The following is a 19,645-nucleotide window of genomic DNA, read 5'->3' on the forward strand; positions in this document are numbered from 1 at the left end:
ATATTTTTATATGTTTTTTACATTATATTTAAAAAAATATTTCATCGAACTATTTAATAAACAATCATACTCTAAAATATAATAAGTTTTTCATAAACATTATTAAATAATATAATATACATACATTAATATAACATAAAATAATACATAATATATACATTTATATGACATATAAGATAAGTCTCTCCATGTCGACTTAGAAAATGTATATTCCCTCTGCTCGTTGTCATCGGGAAAGTCATTTAAAATTTTGTAATAGATTAAAAAATAATAGTATTTTATTGATTAGTAAAAATATATAAAAAAATTTGATATTTTTATTTTTAAATTTTTATGTACAAAGTAATTATATGTAATTTAAATAAAAATTATGAATATTTTAGTATTATCATATTTTTTAAAATATGAAAAAAATACTTTCAAATGGAATAGAGATAAAATAGTACTTAAAATTATGATAAATAAATATTACTTTTTCATAAAATTTTATAAATATTATATTTTAATGATAATAAAAAATATGTGAATAAATTTGATAATGGATGAAAATATATTATATTCCTTCCAAACGCAAAATTTATGTGGAGCTGTATACAAATTTTGATGAGTATACAAAAGTAAATTATACTAAAAATTAAAAAATAAAATTTACATTTAAAATTTACATCAGTGTTTATTTATATATCATACCATAATTTCAATTTTATACCGTTGAAATCCTACTCATAATTCAAACCTCACACAAACTCACCCATAAAATCCTACAACCAATCAGCCCTGTGGTTGGCTTCATTTATTTATATTTATATATTTAATTATCTAACTTAATTAATAAGAAAAAAAAGGAAATTAAAGTGCGCCCACGTCGCCACCTTCTTTCCCCCTAAATTAAACTACACCCGCTCCTTTCAAGTTCTTCCTTTCTCTCTCTACAATCCTCACAACCCCCCCCTCTCTCTCCTAATTTTCTTCCAAAACCCTGTACGTCATCTATACATACAGTCGTGTATCCATAGCTTGCAGGGCACGCACCCAGACTCTCAGTGCATTTATTTTGTGGGGAGTTGAAGTCGGCTTGGTTTCAATTGTCGTGGCGGTTTGGTGAGGGTTTTGATTCTCGGTGCTTTTATAGTTCTTTGGTTGAGATTTATTCCTTTTTCAGATGCAATCGGTCTCTGCTGGTTGCGCTGGGGAGGTTTAATGTGATGACTATTGTAGCCTGCCGATGGCTGTTTGCACAATTCATCGTGCGCTTTCGTTGGGCTTGATGGGATTGGTAGCCGTCTTAGTGCTGTCAATCTTGGTGAACCCTAGGTCGGTTGTTGCTGAATCCGATTTTGACTTTGATGTTGACTCGGACGCTTTTTTGTTCCACAATGACTACTCTCCTCCGGCGCCGCCACCTCCGCCGCCGCATCCACCGTCGGCGTCGTGTGCCGTCGATTTCGCCGGAGTTGGCTCTTTAGACACCACCTGCGAGATTGTCTCCAGTTTGAACCTATCAAAAAATGTGTATGTGGAAGGCACGGGTAATTTTAGAATTGCCGATAACGTTACTCTGAACTGTTCGTCGTTTAGTGGATGCGAGCTTGCTATCAATGTTACCGGGAACTTTACTCTGGGGGATAATTCTTCCATAATATGCGGCACTTTTCAGTTAGTCTCAGATAACGCTATTTTTGGCAATGATTCTGTTGTTAATACTACTGGTTTAGCTGGGTCTCCCCCACCCCAGACAAGTGGGACCCCGCAAGGGGTGGAAGGTGCTGGTGGCGGGCATGGTGGAAGGGGTGCGGCTTGTCTGAGTAATAACAGTAAGCTTCCGGAAGATGTATGGGGCGGGGATGCTTACTCCTGGTCAACTTTGGGGAAGCCCTGGAGTTATGGGAGTAAAGGTGGGACGACGAGCTACTATGTAGATTTCGGAGGTGGAGGAGGGGGAAGGGTAATGTTACTGGTATCAAATGTTTTGCTTGTAAATGGCAGTATCTTGGCCGATGGTGGAGATGGAGGTGCTAGAGGTGGAGGCGGGTCTGGAGGCAGCATCTACATCCAAGCACATAGAATGTAAATTCTTGGCTATTCTCTTGTTTCGGATTCATAATTTTATTCTCCTTGTAACGTGTTTTAAAGTATGTATTTATGAGGGTCTAACTGCCAAATAAGTGATTTATACTGTAGTTGGAGTGACAGACTCACTGCTGTTATTCTGTTTTTAGTGACTGCCAATTTATGATTTGGTATGCATTGTTAGTGACAATTGTTTTGACTTCATACCAGTGTAAGTAGCTGGAATTTGGGTACATACTGTTTCTGAATTATAGTCAAGTGTTGCTACACAGTTTACTACGACATTGTTATGCTTTATAATAATCACTTTTTAGAATCAATGAAGTCTTTATCATGTTCGTGAAGCTCTTGCATATGGGCCCCCCCTTTTAATATAAGCCCCTTTCCGCATTGTGTGTGTCTGTTTTTCTCTGAAATCTACTTATATATTTTTAAAGAATAGAAATGTACAATAATAATCATCAACAGTGCAATAAAACATGCTTCTTCATGCGAGTAGTATCTCTCTGGATTATTGACTGTATTCTTATCACTTCTTCATATTTGAAAACTGGCATTGGATGTGAAGATACTGCTCGAAATATCTACGTTTCATTAATCTAGTGGTAAGTGTAGGAACACATTCAAATGTTTCTAACCATCATAGTTCTTGTGAATTCCAGGACGGGAAATGGCAGAATAAGTGCTTGTGGTGGTGAAGGTTTTGGTGGTGGTGGTGGTGGTAGAGTTTCTGTCAATATTTTTAGTCGGCATGAAGAACCAGTCATCGCAGCAAATGGTATGACATTTTTTTTTCTATTATCTTTTCCTGTTGGCTCTTTAGTGATAATACTTAGTTGCTTATTTTTGAGCTCCATAAATCTCTAGTTGTAATGTTCTTTCTCAGAGAAAAACGATAATTTAATTCCCATGCTATTTGGTTTGAGATATACATTTTCAGCTATTTTCTCTATCCTACGAAGGAGCTCCCCATGCTGAAAGTTTGGAGCTATTCTATCCCTTGCTAAATTGTGGGCTGTAAAATTCTTGCGCTTGGCAATTCTTGATCCATGCATAGAAACTGTAACTGGTCTGATCAACAATTTTTCAGTGTCAAAAGTATAATATTTTGTTTCTCTAGGACTAAGAGTGAGTTGCTCAGCCTTCCCTGCCATGATTTATGTTTTAGGTGGAAGCAGTCTCGGTTGCCCTGAAAATCAAGGTGCTGCGGGTACTATTTATGAGACTGTTCCTCGTACCCTTACTGTAAGCAATAATGGTAATCCTACAAATACGGAGACACTTCTCATGGAGTTTCCTCAACCATTGTTGACAAATGTCTATATCCGGGATGATGCAAAGGCAGCTGTCCCATTGCTTTGGAGTCGAGTCCAGGTTTTTTTAATTCTGATTGTTGGTGGTGCTCTGCAATATGTCCTGCATGCTATGATCTTTCTGTAACCACTGAACTTTGTTATTTGCCACTGGCTCTTCAAAAAAGTTACATGTGCGTTGATTTACATTTTAGTGACCATCTCCTGCACTTAAGAATCTAATTCTGTTTTGTTCATGGACTCAAGGTTCAAGGGCAAATAAGCCTTTTATCTGGAGCAACACTAAGCTTTGGGCTTGCACATTATTCCATGTCGGTGTTTGAACTTTTAGCAGAGGAGCTGTTGATGAGTGATTCTGAAATTAGAGTATGTTTCTCCCCTCTTGTGGAAGATGATATGCCGTGATCAGCATGCTTGCCCCAACCCCCTGTCCTTTTTATTTTAATGATTCTATGGGCATCAATTGAAAAATATTCACTTATTTATATGCCGTTTTACTAGCAATTATGCAAACAAAGTTGAGCTTTAAGCCTTTAACTAGGCATGTCAATTTTTACTGAAATGAATTTTTAAATTTGGATATCTATACAATTCAGATGTTCTTATCCTTTTCTCTTCTAGGTTTTTGGGGCACTTCGCATGTCTGTTAAGATGTTTTTAATGTTGAACTCAAAGATGACAATAGATGGTGGTGGAGATGAAAATGTCGAGACATCCTCCCTTGAAGCTAGTAATCTTGTAGTCCTGAGGGTGAGTTACCAAATTTAATCCTTCTAGAATTGTGCCTATGGTATTCTCACAACCTACTGATTTATTTTATTCAACAGGGATCATCACTTATTCATTCAAATGCAAACCTGGGCGTTCATGGGCAAGGTCTTTTAAATTTGACTGGACCAGGAGATTGCATAGAAGCACAACGTTTAGTTTTGTCGTTGTTTTATGTCATTAATGTAAGCAATTATCAGTATTTCTCCACTAATTTTACCTTAATTTTACCACTTATGTAACCTTAATTTAGAGAAGAATAATACATATGCCTGCTCTTTGACTTGGAGACTTTTTCACCTATCGGTTCTTCTCAAAGCTTCATATTTCACCTACAATAAAGCTGTTTTGAGGCTCCAATATGTTCTTATCTTCAGACACTAAGAAACATGTAGTGTATCCATGCTGCTTCATCTCTATTCAAAAGGTTTCTATAGCTATAAGCTCCTTGAACATAATCCTATATTCATTAAAAATCCAAGTAGGAGAAGTCATGAATTCTCTCTTTGTAATCCATTTTTGTAAGTTGGAGCCTGTAGAAGTAGCATGCCACTGCAATATATGAATGAATATGATGATATTCCTGAAGTTTCGGATTTGTCCTACTTTAGTTGCTTCATAATTAGCATAAGCTATATTGTATGTCAATGTTCTGGTCTCACACTTGTATTCTACATTGCTATTTTGAAGGGTGTTTCTATGCATTTTGCATTTTCCGAGTTCTTTCCTGTAGCTTCTGCATGTCTGCTTCCTGAAAATTATAGAGTTAATTGAAATGGTGAAGGGACTGAAATCTAATCTGGCAGGCTTCTTTGCAATCTGTTTATTCAGTTGATGGCATCATTGGGCTTGTTGATGTTTTTTACACCTTGTCTATAACATACAGTGACTGATTCGTGCTTGCTGATTATTTTGCCTATACATGGAAACCCTTGCTTCAATCTAAAATAAGTACTACTATGATAAAATGTCTGCGCCAAAAATTTTAGGAGCATAATTTATGTTTGATTAATTGGCTTTTGGTGTTTCCCCTCATGTTCTGATGAAGATTGGACCTGGTTCTATTCTGCGTGGTCCTTTAAGAAATACCTCGGATGATGCTGTGTAGGTTCTAATCCCTGTTTTAATGAAAACAGACAAATGTTAATTGTTATATTTTCTGAAAGCTGATTTTTGTTGCTTGTTAGGATGCCAAAGCTTTATTGCGATTCGGAAGATTGTCCAGCCGAACTTCTTCACCCACCTGAGGATTGTAATGTGAACTCTTCTTTGTCCTTTACCCTGCAGGTGGCTATCTATCATGAAACATCAGAAGAATTACTCTTTTGAATTTTTGATTTATTTTGATTTATTTTATTTTTTCCCTTAAAAGCATGCAAAATAGTTGCTGTGATGAAGTTTAAAAAATATATTGTTATGCAGATCTGTCGAGTTGAGGATGTCAATGTTGAGGGTTTGGTTGAAGGTTCTATTGTTCATTTCCATAGAGCAAGAACCATCAGTGTCCAGGCTTCTGGAGTTATAAACACATCTGGAATGGGTATTCTGAAGAGCTCTCTCTCTCTCTCTCTCTCTCTCTCACACACACACACACACACACACACACATGCACACTCAGGGACAAGCATGTTTAAAATCCTTTTATTTGGAGAAATTATTTATCTTTTGGAGTCAGAATCCATGTGACTGAATGGCATTTCCCGAATGCCTGACAAACAAGCATTGCTTTTTGTGCAGGCTGTCATGGTGGCATTGGTCAAGGAATGGTATTGAGTAATGGTCTAGGTAGTGGTGGTGGGCATGGAGGTAGAGGTGGAATGGGCTGTTATAATGGCAGTTGTATTCCTGGTGGCATGTCATATGGAGATGCTAGCTTGCCTTGTGAACTAGGCAGTGGCAGTGGCAATGAAAGCTTGGCTATATCAACTGCTGGTGGTGGTATTCTTGGTGAGTGGAGGACGTCTATCTAATTTATTGTGGTTGTACAATGGTTCATTTATTCTTGTAACACAGCAATTACTTCATGTGTGCCTTTTCTCTTAATTGTTTCTATATTACATTTGTGGTGACCTTTTGTGATTGTTAACTTAGTTCATTGCATGCAGTGATGGGTTCAATGCGTCATCCCTTGACGAGGTTACAGGTGGAGGGTTCTGTCAAGGCAGATGGAGATAGTTCTAAATGGAGATTTCATAAGAGTGCATTAAATAATAATAGTGCGAATTTGAGTCTTGGGGGTGGATCAGGTGGTACTATCTTGTTATTTTTGCACTCTTTAGCTATAAGTCAAGCTGGAAATTTGTCAAGTGTTGGAGGCCATGGTAGCTCAATGGGTGGTGGAGGAGGGGGTGGTGGAAGAATTCATTTTCATTGGTCAGACATCCCTACAGGAGATGTATATTTCCCAATAGCCTCAGTGAATGGAAGCATTCATGCCAGGTTAGTTTCTTTGCTTCTTTATGCATCTGATGCTGCATAAGCTTTATTATTCATGTAAATTTCTGTAGTAATATTCCCATACTATGCTATTTGTTTAGTCTGTTTTCATTTCTCTTTTTTTTTTTTCTAATTCTTAACGCCTTTTAAGGCCATAGACTATCTAAAGGAATAATGAGAAAGTAGTTATTGCTGTGGCGTAACTTATTCTTCTTCTACAAAAATTGCTTCTTGTCCAGGTGGATGACTGGATGCATAAAGTGTAGATGTAGGATATCGTAGATTATTAGATTATGCTTCATTAATTTTAGGAATTTCAGCTTATGCAGTTGCTTATGTGACTATTTATTCCAGATTAAAGGTTTAGATACATATATTGCATAGATCACTTACACCCTTTTCTGCATAGTTTTCCTCATTAACTAGACACTGTTTTTGTGCTGTGGATGCTTACATCCTATGGGTGAAGAAAATGTAGAATCTTTGCACTGCACGCATTTTGTGGGTGACACAGTAATGTTTATACCTGACTTTGTTATAGGGGTGGATTAGGTGGCAATGAAAGCCACATGGGTGAGAATGGTACCGTCACTGGACAAGCTTGTCCAAAGGGGCTTTATGGAACATTCTGTGAGGTAGTTATCTTTCCATCTTATTGACAATTTTCTAGTTCTATTAATCTTCTCCAACTCATTGTATGCAAGAGATTGTTTGGAAAGGTTCTTAAAAGAAATAGGAGAAATAAGTGGAGCAGTAATATGATGGCAGAGAGAAATCTTACGTTCTGTTCATGTTGTTTAATAAAGATGTTTGGGGCATTAAGCCAGGGTGGAGCCATAATCAATTACCAATAGATAATATGTATTCACTTTTCAATCCTGAGTCTTGACATCGTTCTTTTATCTTTGCAGGAATGCCCGGATGGCACTTTCAAAAATGTCACTGGATCTGACAGATCGCTATGCTTTCCATGCCCAAGTGATGAGTTTCCAAGTCGTGCTGTTTATGTTCATGTCCGAGGTATCTCTAACCTGGGGAATCAACCTTTTATGGTGTCTTTCCATTGTCAAGTAGAGGTTTTGTCTTTGTCTTCTTTTGTGGAACAATTTACTAACTTTTGTGTGGATGATATGATAGTTTAGTGATCTCAGTTTTCAGATGTTAATAGTTTTTCTATTGTCATAAATTCCTGAGTATGATGTACATCACATTATTTTATTTTATTTGTGTACGGATGATGATCAGAGTTCCTGTTTGCTGCTTTCAGGTGGAATCACTGAAACTCCTTGTCCTTACAAATGCATTTCTGAGAGGTATCACATGCCTCACTGTTATACTGCTCTTGAGGAGTTGGTATATACGTTTGGAGGTCCCTGGTTGTTTGGTCTTCTGCTTTTTGGACTATTGATATTTCTTGCTTTGGTGCTGAGTGTTGCACGGATGAAGTTCATCGGGGTTGATGAGCAACCGGGTCCTGCTCCAACCCAACAAGGCTCTCAGATCGACCATTCATTTCCTTTCCTTGAGTCTCTTAACGAGGTATGCACAAGCACATAATACTTTTATGGTAGTAGTTAGCAAAGTGTGGTGAATGAAACTGCAATTTGAGGCTTAAGTTTGATATGTTTATTGAGTAAAAGAAAGATTGACGGACTGTCTGCCCATCAGGTTATGGAAACTAATAGAGTGGAAGAATCTCAGAGTCATGTGCATAGAATGTACTTTATGGGCCCCAATACTTTTAGTGAACCTTGGCATCTTCCACATATGCCTCCCGAACAAGTAAAAGAAATAGTGTAAGTTTTTTCCTTCCTATTGTTTGATTTCGCATTGGTACATGAAACTGCCACTTGTTGGTATGACATTATCTTATTTAAACCTGTGTAATATTATTCTCAGTTCTCCCTTAAGTAAAAAAGGCTTGCCCTTTTTAAATTCTTTTGTTGGCTGTATAACCTAGAAATCATGTACTTTTATTTGATGAATAATGGCAGATATGAGGTTGCATTTAATACATTTGTGGATGAGATCAATTCACTTGCTGCATATCAGTGGTGGGAAGGAGCAGTACACAGTATTCTTTGCTTAATTGCTTATCCTTTTGCATGGTCTTGGCTACAATGGCGGCGGAGAATGAAATTGCAGAAAATAAGAGAATTTGTTAGATCCGAATATGATCATGCTTGCTTACGTTCTTGTCGCTCACGTGCTCTGTATGAGGGACTGAAGGTCAGTTTTTTGTAGCACAGTTCTCTTGTCTTTTTAGTGACTTCCAATTAGGGATGGGCTTTTGGTCAAATAATTAATAGTTCAGATAATCCGGGTTGAGTATTGAGATTTGGAGTAGCATAAAATACTACCTGGACCGGGCCCAATCGTTTTGGATACCTGACATTTAGGGTACCTTATTGCTTATGTTATCAATTTTTAATTTCTTGTCTGTACCATTGTTGCTCCTAAAACTATTTTTAAATATTGTGTAATTGAAACATGCCCCTTCAATCTATGAATATTCATATTTGTGTTACAGGTTGCTGCAACACCAGATCTAATGCTGGCATATGTTGATTTTTTCCTTGGTGGTGATGAAAAGAGAAATGATCTTCCTCCTCGTCTGCATGAAAGATTTCCAATGTCTCTACTTTTTGGTGGTGATGGAAGTTACATGGCTCCTTTTGCACTGCATAGTGACAATGTCATGACCAGCCTCATGAGTCAGGTCTATTCTTCTACCTTGAAGGAACTGAACAACTTTTGCATGTGATGGGGAAAATTTTGACCTCTAAGTACCTGTTTTATTCTTTAACAAATCAGAGCACATCCCTGATGTCAATAATTTCTCTGTTTCGTTCAGTCTGTGCCACCAACTACATGGTATCGTTTTGTGTCTGGGTTGAATGCTCAATTGCGTCTGGCAAGAAGAGGTTGCCTCAGAGTGACGTTTCGTCCAGTTCTTCATTGGCTTGACACTTTTGCAAATCCTGCATTAAGGGTCTATGGTGTCCACGTGGACCTTGCTTGGTTTCAAACTACTGCTGAGAGCTATTGTCATTATGGACTTCTCATATATGCTGTCAATGAAGAAACTGACCTCGTGCCATTATCTGTTCCAGACGGACTACCTGGGAGTGAGCAATGGTCAAGGTAATGCATCTTTGCCATAACATCTAAACTGACACATGAAGAATGTGATTTTATGGTTATACTACTTTGCAATGTCGTTTCTTTGAAGAACCATCATCACCATATTTCTCATTTTCCATTCCATAAGTGAACAGGTACCCTAAATTCCTGAACCATATGCTATTGAAATTGCTGCAAAATGATTTTGTGCCTTTTCAGCTAAAATGGATCCCTATTTTTTTCAACTCCACATTTCATATCTAATATTATGTGCATTTACATGTGAGATACTAGAGGTTTACTTGATTGATACTCCCTCCATCCCGAGGGATACTGGGTTTCCTACCTTCCTTGCAATTTTTTCCAGTGGCCTAATTTAATTTACAGTGACCATATATGTCATATTAGTATAGAGATTTTGGCAAGGTCTAATGGGATATGGTTTGTGAAGAACAAGATGATAAGATGCAATCCTGTTTAACCTTTCTTTCTTTCTTTTTTTTTTTTTTCTTTTATCATTTGAGCTTGTTTGTTTGTTATGATGTTGATGACAAGCAGCTCAGAAGATATGTATTTGAAAGATGAGCCTTCAAAGATGTCTTACCTGAGTCGAATGCCGAGAAGCAATGATAGTGAAGAAGGCACTTTGAGGAGGAAGGTTAATGGCACAATTATAGATGTTAATAGCCTGAAGGTGCTGGAAGAGCAAAGAGATATATGCTTTATTCTCTCTGTTCTCATTCACAACACTAAGCCAGTTGGGCATCAGGTACCTCTCTGTCTTCCAATTCACAACCCCACCCACCCATACCTAACATAAGAATTCTCTATTTTAGGTGTTGTGCAATAGTGTGTTTGTTTAAGATTCCATTCCTTAAATGGACCTCTTATGTGCTGCAGGATCTCGTTGGCTTGGTAATCTCGATCCTGCTACTTGGAGATTTTAGTCTAGTACTGCTCACATTGCTCCAGTTGTATTCGTTTTCCCTAGCAGATGTCTTTCTTGTTCTGTTTATTATACCCCTTGGTATTTTACTTCCCTTTCCGGCTGGAATTAATGCTCTATTCAGTCATGGACCAAGGCGTTCTGCAGGTTTGGCACGCTTGTATGCTTTGTGGAACGTCGCTTCCCTGATAAACATTGTAAGTCATTCTCTATTTTTGAAGCCTTTCATGTAATGTGTTGCTGTGTTGCTACATCAGCAGTTAGATCTATAAATAATCTAAATATTTTTTGAACTGGCTGCCATCTTCCTAGGATATCTTTTGTTTTAAGTGTTCGAGTAGAATTGATTTCACATTGGATTCTGTATGTGAATCAACTGATCCTTTTATTTTGAATCACTTTGCGGACATTTGCGACAGGTTTTAATGCATACGGTAACTCTATTGGCTTCTTATGCATTTTCTATTTGAGTTATCCAGGTTGTTGCGTTCATCTGTGGTTTTGTTCACCACCGTCAATCAAGTGGGAGCATCCCATACTTCCAGCCATGGAATATGTGAGTGGAACACCTGCCCAACCTGAACATTTTTACTCTAGTGCTTTATTTACTTGCATAATTGATGTATTTTTTTGTAATTGCAGGGATGAAAATGAATGGTGGATTTTTCCTCTTGCCCTTATTTTGTGTAAATGCATCCAATCAAAGCTTGTAAATTGGCATGTGGCAAATCTAGAGATTCAGGATCGATCGCTGTATAGTAATGAATTTGAATTGTTCTGGCAGTCGTAGTTATTGCTGAGCAAAAACATCCACACTAACGTCCCACCATTTTTTATTGGGTCTTATTGCTATGTGTTTATCTATATAGCAAGGCTTTTAGAGAATAGATTGTTGACACGATGTAGAAGAAAAGAAGTTATATCACAGAAGGGGAGGGGGAAGACAATAGATGTTAGTAACAAAGGCATTTGTTTTATAGCCTTATGTTGTGCAGTTATATTCCTTTTTCCCTTGTAAATATCAAGATGGGATATTCCCATGGTTCTTTAGGCATCATACCTCTTGGCATCTAATAATGTATTTACGAAATCATTGGTTTATGTAATGGCCTTTGCTTTACAATATATCTCTATGTTTCTGCTTTATTTTCTATTGAATTTAGTAGTTAACACTTTTTCTTTTTATGTTTTTCTGAGGGTTTGAACTAATGATCTTAAGTTCACCCATATCATTAAATCCTTTTTTGCGGGATGGTTACACTGCTTTCTTAGTGTTATGTGTCATGATTTGTAGCAACTTCATCAATAGGTGTTCTGTGATAGCCAATCCATTGCAAGTGGAAATGGATAGAAAGGTATTGTGTGTGCAAAGGGGGTGTGTAAACTTGGCGAGCAAATAAAGTTATGATCAGATATTCCAACCAACTATGGTGAATTTCTCTTCGGTATACTCAATTAGTAGAATAGTAGCAATCTCATATATTGAAGTTTGTTGTAGATGCAACAGGATGCTGCTCTAATTGAGACATACCTTAGTCTTGCAGTCAAAAACAAAAATGAATAAAATAAGGGTATCAACCAGCAATCACTCCTTGTTCAAGACTTTAGGAACTTTGATATAAGAGTCTTCATAGGTTGGCACAGCTGCTATCATAGCATCTCTGCAAAACAGGTCAGATGCAATATAACTTTAATGCTTTTGATCTTCAGAAAACACATGCTGATTTTATTATTACATTATTATTATTATTTTTTTTTAAAAAAAAAAGAAAATATATATGTAGGGGGCTTACTACCTGTTAGTAAATATTATAGGCAAATCCTCCCGCAAGCTGTCTTCTTCAGTATCTAAAGAACAAAAACTATCAATTAGTAATCACTTGTGCATGTAAACATTCACATTGATGAACAGAAACCATGATCATACATCAAACAGAAAACCCTGGAGTATGATCCGACATCTAAATGGCAGACGGGTTAATATGTAGGAACACACAAAACTAGAACAAAGACAAAAGCATGCTCCTTTAAGTTAAAATGATAATCTAAACTTGTACCCACTTATATTGGGGAGTTGAAATTTTATGATAAAATTAATTATTCAAGCACCTGCTCTTAGGGCTGGCTCAACACTCTGAAGATCTACATCTTGAAGTTGCCCAAACCTGTTTCACATTTACATCATCACCTTGAAATAAAACATTCATTATGATGATTAAGAGTATATTGCAAATGCTTGCGTTAATAAAATTGTCTCCTAACGCAAAAACTCATCATATATAGTTATGAGTAAATGGATAAAAGAAGATACCAATCAACCACTTGTCGGATTTTGGGGGCAAATTCTTCAACCTATAAATTGATTGAAATTTGAGAACAGAACAATAAGAGCAAACGAAACTAAAAGCATTTGAACGAACTAGTTAGGGAAATGAATGATTACTTCTTGAGGCGTTAGGGAAATCCGGGCTGTTTCAGCTAATTTCTTCAAATCTGGCGGCTCAAGGCTCGATTTCACCGAATAGGATCGTTTATTCATCACAGGTGCTCTCTGAAAAATGCTCCTCTGTATAATAAAGCGCCGCCGCAGCGGTGGCCGGACTGCTCTTGACAGAAACTGTACGGCTATGCTGGCCATTCCTTTCAGCAGCTTACCTGAGAGAACTGCCGCTGCGTATGTTGTTATGTTTTCTATTGAAACATTTAAAGATAAGAATTAATGTATCCAACGCTTTCTAAAATCGCATTTTAGAATTGGCGATTTTGGTTTTTATAGTAGCTCTTTAATATTGTGGTCGGGAAATTGGCCGGAGCCGCTAAACCGATCGATGATTTTGCGCAATAAGGTTTCGCGCCAATTTATAGCTCGAATCGAGAATGGACATGAGCAACAGAAAACCCTAGTGAATAAGATTCTGCTCATCTTGAAACAGAGCAAATCAATCAAATTAGTGCATCAGATCCATGCCAAGGTGCTTGTTCACTCGATTCAAATGCCCATGCACAATTACTTGCTTTCCAAAATCATCGACCTCAGAGATTTTAGCTACTCGACGCTTTTCTTTCCCAGAATCCCGATCAACAGTTATGCATACAACGTAATGATCAGGGGTTTAGCCACAACATGGCAAAAATTCGATCTCGCTCTGGATTATTTTTACCAGATGAAATCGTTTGGGGTGAAGCCTGATAAGTATACGTATCCATTTGTGTTTATATCCTGCGGGAATCGGTCGGATTCGAGAACAGGGGAGATGGTTCATTGTGAGGTTTTGAAAATTGGTCTGCTTTTGGATTTTCACGTAGTTCATTCATTAATTACGATGTACTCGCGGTGTGGGGAAATGATTTGTGCAAGGAAGGTGTTCGATGAAATGACTGACAGGGATTCTGTGTCCTGGAATTCATTGATATCAGGGTATGCTAGGGTAGGGTTTGCTGGAAAGGCAGTGGAAATGTTTGGGAAAATGAGGGAAGGTGGATTTGAACCTGATCAAATGACTCTAGTGAGTGTTCTTGGGGCATGTGGAGATTTGGGTGACTTGCAGCTGGGGAGATGGATTGAGGTTTTTGTAATGGAGAAGGGAATGGAGCTTAATTCTTACATAGGCTCTGCCTTGATTAACATGTATGGGAAGTGTGGGGAATTGGAGTCGGCTAGGCAAGTATTCGACGGCATGAAGGCGAAAGAAGTTGTCACTTGGAATGCCATGATTACAGGGTGAGGATGTTTGGAACTCTTCTTGATATCAGTTTGCATTATTATTTCGGTCTTTTTTATCATCTCGGTTTTGCATTGTGATTTTAACAGATACGCGCAAAATGGACAAGCGGATGAAACTCTATCGTTGTTCAATGTCATGATGGAGATTGGACCGGAGCCTAATGCAATCACGTTAATCGCTGTGCTCTCTGCGTGTGCTTCGATTGGTGCTTTGGATTTGGGAAGATGGGTCGAAGAGTATGCAACGACGAGGGGGCTTCAGCACAACATATACGTTGCGACTGCTTTAGTCGACATGTATTCAAAGTGTGGGAATTTGGAATGCGCAGCGAAGGTTTTCGACAACATGCCTAAGAAAAACGAGGTTTCTTGGAATGCAATGATATCCGGACACGCTTTCCACGGGCGAGCGGGAGATGCGCTCGCGTTATTCCAGCGCTTGTTGGAGAACGAACACGGCGTGCTCCCGGATGACGTAACGTTCGTTGGTGTACTTTCAGCGTGTGTTCACGGTGGTCTGGTGGATGAGGGCCGTAGGCTGTTTAATTTGCTGAGCACGTCGCTCAACTTGGTTCCGAAAGTTGAGCACTACTCGTGCATGGTCGATCTTCTATCTCGTGCTGGACGGATTTCGGAGGCTTGGGACTTTGTTCAAAAGATGCCTCAGAAACCCGACGAGATTTTGTTAGGATCATTGCTCGGTGCTTGCCAGAAATTTAAGAATGCGGATGTTAGCGAGAAGGTCATTCAGCTTCTCTTAGATATAGAGCCCGAGAATTCGGGGAACTATGTTATATCATCCAAAATATACGCCGAGATGAGGAGGTGGGATGATAGCGCGAAGATGAGAATCTTGATGAAGGAGAAGGGCGTCGTTAAGACTCCGGGATGTAGCTGGATGGAGATCGACGGACACCTTCGCGAGTTCCATGCCGGTGATTTGTTGGTTGAGGATGCCGACAAGATCGACAAAGTTCTTGACATGCTTTATCAGGACATGGCAATGGAAGATGACCTATACCTAGACACTTGATTTGCTATGAATCTGCTGATCCGATTAAATCAGCATGATGTTGATTTGATCGAATTAGTAAATACAATCGTAACTTGACCGGATCAGCACAATGTCTCTTACAAGATGATGGCTTTGTTTAAGCTTTTGGTATCGAATTGGCAAAGTTATTACGGAATGGATTTACTCGACAAGGATTTGCACCCGGCAATGTTGCTGTTGAAAACTGTCTATGAGAGTATGTCTCACTATTTTTGGTTTAAATAATTATTCAAATTTAATTTTATTAATTATTCTTGACCTCAAAGTATCTTTCAAACCTACATCCAAACCCATGCCTAATTATTAGTTACATACAAGTACAAAAATGAAACGTTATACAACATTGATTATGACTACTAGGCCGTACAAGAAAAATCAGAAGAGTGAAAGTGGGCCTAAGTTAAGTGAGGTTGGGTATTGGGCTTAGTTATTGGAGGAGGCCCAATTGAAGTCATAATTAGTGCTGTCCGTTAAGAAAGCAAAATATTAATTACTTTGTAACAAACCAACCAACTATTAATTGGTCAAAAAACAAAAAAGTAGAAAAGCAGAGAAAGTGACTTGACTCGCGCGATACATACACAAAACCTTCGCCTTTGGTCAAACCCTTCACCCAATCACTGACTACACAAAACAAATTCTGAAATTTACAACGATAATAATAACCAAAAGCCCACCCCTATTATATGAAAGGCTATTATTATTATTATTATTATTATTATTATCGACCCTCTCTCTCTCTGTCTCTCTGGAAATTGCAGAGAATTCACACACTTCACTTCTTCTTCTCTCTCTCTCTCCTTTCTCCTTTCTCCTTCTCTCTCACTTTTGCTTTTTTACTCTCCCAACATTTCTTTCATCGGTCTCCGGTACGTGAAACCGCAATGATTTCTATGTTTATTCTGATCGTCTTTTTGGTCTGGTTTCGCTAATTGTTAGGCAAGCTCTGTGGATGCTGCTTTTTCAGTTTGTGCATCTGGCGATGTTGTTTATGCTACTGCTTTCTAATTGCTGATTCGTTTGGTGTTAATTGGTTAATTTTTATCTGATCTTGGCTTCGGATATTAGTGTGGTTTTGGTTGTGATTCGGATTCATTGTTGTGCACTGACTTGAGGAGTAAGAGCAATCGTTTGCCGGTGCATTTTCTTAAAGAAGAATAAACAAAAACAAATCGTAATTTTTGCAGGTGTGAAGAATGTGTGTTGATTTTTATGGTTTTTGTGCGCTGTGTGCTTTTCTATGCTTGATTTCTTCGTGTGAATAGTGAATCAATGTGAATCTATTGTTGTATTTCTGGCATTGTATATGAACTGTGAGTGGGGATTTTGTGACGGTTTAAATCTACAGTTTTTTGCTTTTCTGGTGGATAATATTTGGAAGTCTAGTTTCACCTGAATTTTTGCTTTGCTTGAGAGATTTGTCTCTTTTCTGATGTCCGTGTTTTTCTTTTATCCTGCAATAATTTCTTTTAAGATTCAAGCGGGAAATGTTCTACCGGTGTAGATGGTATTGTTGTTGCATGCTTGAGGACAGGTGTATTGCTTTTGCATTGTGTTCTTTCCTGATGATGCTTTATCTTACCAGGACTTCCGCCAATTGATTGTGAGCTGGTCACTGTTGGCGGATGGAGCAGGTTAATATTTGTCAGCTTAACTCATGTACTCAGGTTCATACGCGTGTAATAAATTGTGATTTTCTTTATTTTCTCTTGCAGTATGAAAAGGTTGAGAAAATTGGTGAGGGAACCTATGGCGTTGTATACAAGGCTCGTGATCGCATAACTAATGAAACCATTGCTCTGAAAAAAATAAGACTAGAGCAGGAAGATGAGGGAGTTCCAAGCACAGCTATTCGTGAGATTTCTCTCTTGAAAGAGATGCAACATGGAAATATTGTTAGGTATATTAATGACCACAATCAATAGCTCCGTAAAATTCCTATTTGACAGAGAGGATTATTGTGAAGAATATTTGCGAAGGCCTTCCACCCTAACCATTCTCTAATGTTTGGATCACAGGTTGCAGGATGTGGTGCATAGTGAGAAGCGACTGTATTTGGTATTCGAGTACCTGGATTTAGATTTGAAGAAACATATGGATTCCTGTCCCGAATTTTCTCAGGATCCCCGTCTGGTTAAAGTGAGTGGCCTCTTTATGCCTGATGGTGGAGGTTGGCAAGCTTGATTTCTTTGGCATTTATTGTTTTTAAGTTTATGGCCTTTTAGGCGACTTTCTTGTTGGTGGGATTTATGACTGTTGCATTGATCAGTTAGTTGCTAGCAACTGCATTAAATTTATCCGATGCTGTGTTCGGTGAGCTCCTGCATTGTTGTTGTAGTGAACATCTCGCGAATCTGAGTTTTTATGGAGCCAACTTCAATTTTTGCAGATGTTTCTATACCAAATACTACGTGGAATTGCCTATTGTCATTCTCATCGTGTTCTGCATCGAGATTTAAAGCCCCAAAACTTGCTGATAGATCGACGGACTAATGCACTAAAACTGGCAGACTTTGGATTGGCCAGAGCATTTGGCATTCCTGTCAGGACATTTACTCATGAGGTACTATCATGCAAATGTTTTTGAGAACTCTTTTCTGATCCTATCATCTTCTTAAGAACCTGCAAATGACAAAGTGCTTCTACTGTTTTTAATGAGATCCTGATATTAAGGCTGTCCTCTTTCTATATTTTTCACTCGCACTCTATTTCTTCCTTGTGTGGGACTAGATTATTACTTCTAGAAGCCACTGTGCTCTAACATTCAAGTTGGCTGATAAATCATATTTTTCATAGGTTGTAACCCTGTGGTACAGAGCCCCAGAAATACTGCTTGGTTCACGCCACTATTCAACTCCTGTGGATGTGTGGTCTGTTGGTTGTATCTTTGCAGAGATGGTAAACCAGCGAGCATTGTTTCCTGGAGACTCTGAAATTGATGAACTATTTAAGATTTTTAGGTGATACATCACTCCAGACAGTGATTCCTTTCTCGGAATTATCTATATATCCTTCCCAAAAGTTACTTTGATTTGTTCGAAGTAATTTTTAATATACTTACCATCTCTTGATGTGTTGGTTATGAAGGGTTATGGGAACCCCAAATGAGGATACATGGCCTGGAGTGACATCTCTGCCTGATTTTAAATCAGCATTTCCCAAATGGCCATCCAAGGTGAGCAGAACTAGGATGAGATCCCTTTGGTTTCTGCTTCTTTGTTTTTCTCTTGTTAGGATGCTTAAAATGAAAAACTTCTAATTGGTGTATCTATGTTGCAGGATCTGGCCACCGTGGTTCCAAATCTTGATTCAGCTGGCATTGACCTACTTGGTGTAAGTTTATTTATTCTCTCTCTCTTTTCTCTCCTGGGTATTCACAGGGAAATAATTTTCATCAAGTGTGCTCTGCTTGCTTTAAGAAAACAATGTTTAGGATAATAAGAGGATTGGTTTTGTATTTATACTGAGCAGTATTATAGACTCCAGACCCCTCAGCTCCACATTTGAATTATTCTTCTTCCCAAATTCTTTTGCACCAAAGATTTTGTATTAAGGTGTTGACTGAAGGTTGTTGTGAAATCTTCTTCATCATTTCTGAACAGGAAAAATGGGTGGTTGCTATTTTCTTGCGTTTTGTTACTTTCTTACTGAAGGACTTTTAAGGAAAATTTCCACAAACCTGATAACTTTTGCACATTCTTTACTGGATGTGGTCCTGAGGTTCACATGATTGTTTTACTAATCTTTCACAGAAAATGCTTCGGTTAGATCCAGCCAAAAGGATCACCGCCAGAAGTGCTCTTGAGCATGAGTACTTTAAGGATATTGGATTTGTCCCATGATATGACCGGCCCCTCATCCTGATGCAAATGTATATTGGTATGTGCTATCTATGAGGTTCTAATGTATCAGACAAGAAATGTGTGATATGCAGGTGATTATATCTCCTTGTTTTTGATCTATCGGTGTAACTCAATTTCATTGGAGCAGTTCTGGACACAGCACGTATGGAACACATACAGTTGCTGGTACCTTCACTTGCTCACATGCTATTATTCGTGTGATTGTGTCAATTTTCCCTTTCATCTTTTATTTGGTTTTGTTGCAACACTGCACCCATGTAAGACTCGTTGGCTTTGGTCCTCGTCCTCTTTATTGACAAATTAAGATGGTGTGCAATTACTTGTTATGACTTTACATCTTACATTGTT

At 38.1% G+C, this 19,645-nt stretch overlaps 4 protein-coding genes across 7 annotated transcripts; 3 read left to right on the plus strand and 1 right to left on the minus strand.

The window, feature by feature from the left end:
- Positions 1–881: 881 nt before the first annotated feature.
- Positions 882–11,802, plus strand: LOC127265751 (uncharacterized). 3 transcript variants are annotated; one of them, XM_051295727.1, is made up of 23 exons: positions 882–1,101; positions 1,163–2,067; positions 2,733–2,848; positions 3,239–3,444; positions 3,630–3,749; positions 4,005–4,133; positions 4,211–4,336; positions 5,200–5,255; positions 5,339–5,438; positions 5,574–5,691; positions 5,889–6,098; positions 6,257–6,590; positions 7,129–7,222; positions 7,499–7,607; positions 7,855–8,126; positions 8,256–8,383; positions 8,582–8,816; positions 9,118–9,306; positions 9,442–9,731; positions 10,269–10,479; positions 10,611–10,853; positions 11,136–11,212; positions 11,299–11,802. In XM_051295727.1, exons 2-23 carry the CDS (start codon positions 1,226–1,228, stop codon positions 11,444–11,446), a joined length of 4,353 nt encoding a protein of 1,450 aa, XP_051151684.1. In that variant the 5' UTR covers positions 882–1,101; positions 1,163–1,225; the 3' UTR covers positions 11,447–11,802. The 3 variants fall into 3 exon arrangements, with proteins under 3 accessions (XP_051151684.1, XP_051151686.1, XP_051151685.1); XM_051295729.1 differs by lacking the exons at positions 882–1,101; positions 3,239–3,444 and having other exon boundaries at positions 1,929–2,067; XM_051295728.1 differs by lacking the exons at positions 882–1,101; positions 1,163–2,067; positions 2,733–2,848 and adding an exon at positions 3,033–3,139.
- Positions 11,803–12,053: 251 nt separating this feature from the next.
- On the minus strand, positions 12,054–13,353 carry LOC127265753 (glutamyl-tRNA(Gln) amidotransferase subunit C, chloroplastic/mitochondrial). Its single transcript, XM_051295731.1, has 5 exons — positions 13,100–13,353; positions 12,968–13,008; positions 12,766–12,821; positions 12,453–12,504; positions 12,054–12,317 (listed from the first exon to the last, which is right to left on the minus strand). Exons 1-5 carry the CDS (start codon positions 13,292–13,294, stop codon positions 12,242–12,244), a joined length of 420 nt encoding a protein of 139 aa, XP_051151688.1. The 5' UTR covers positions 13,295–13,353; the 3' UTR covers positions 12,054–12,241.
- A 64-nt stretch (positions 13,354–13,417) lies between these two features.
- Positions 13,418–15,643, plus strand: LOC127265752 (pentatricopeptide repeat-containing protein At2g34400). Its single transcript, XM_051295730.1, has 2 exons — positions 13,418–14,377; positions 14,468–15,643. The coding sequence occupies exons 1-2, from the start codon at positions 13,485–13,487 to the stop codon at positions 15,411–15,413; spliced, it is 1,839 nt and encodes a 612-aa protein (XP_051151687.1). The 5' UTR covers positions 13,418–13,484; the 3' UTR covers positions 15,414–15,643.
- Positions 15,644–16,146: 503 nt separating this feature from the next.
- LOC127265518 (cell division control protein 2 homolog A) lies at positions 16,147–19,613 on the plus strand. Of its 2 annotated transcripts, none has more exons than XM_051295337.1 (9): positions 16,147–16,303; positions 17,020–17,068; positions 17,150–17,334; positions 17,453–17,573; positions 17,824–17,997; positions 18,231–18,394; positions 18,522–18,609; positions 18,714–18,767; positions 19,187–19,613. In XM_051295337.1, exons 2-9 carry the CDS (start codon positions 17,060–17,062, stop codon positions 19,274–19,276), a joined length of 885 nt encoding a protein of 294 aa, XP_051151294.1. In that variant the 5' UTR covers positions 16,147–16,303; positions 17,020–17,059; the 3' UTR covers positions 19,277–19,613. The 2 variants fall into 2 exon arrangements, with proteins under 2 accessions (XP_051151294.1, XP_051151295.1); XM_051295338.1 differs by lacking the exon at positions 16,147–16,303 and adding an exon at positions 16,411–16,621.
- The last annotated feature ends 32 nt before the right edge of the window (positions 19,614–19,645 follow it).

This window comes from Andrographis paniculata, unplaced genomic scaffold (assembly GCF_009805555.1).
Source record: "Andrographis paniculata isolate CXL003 unplaced genomic scaffold, ASM980555v1 Contig73END, whole genome shotgun sequence".
In the NCBI taxonomy this organism is placed as follows: domain Eukaryota; kingdom Viridiplantae; phylum Streptophyta; class Magnoliopsida; order Lamiales; family Acanthaceae; genus Andrographis; species Andrographis paniculata.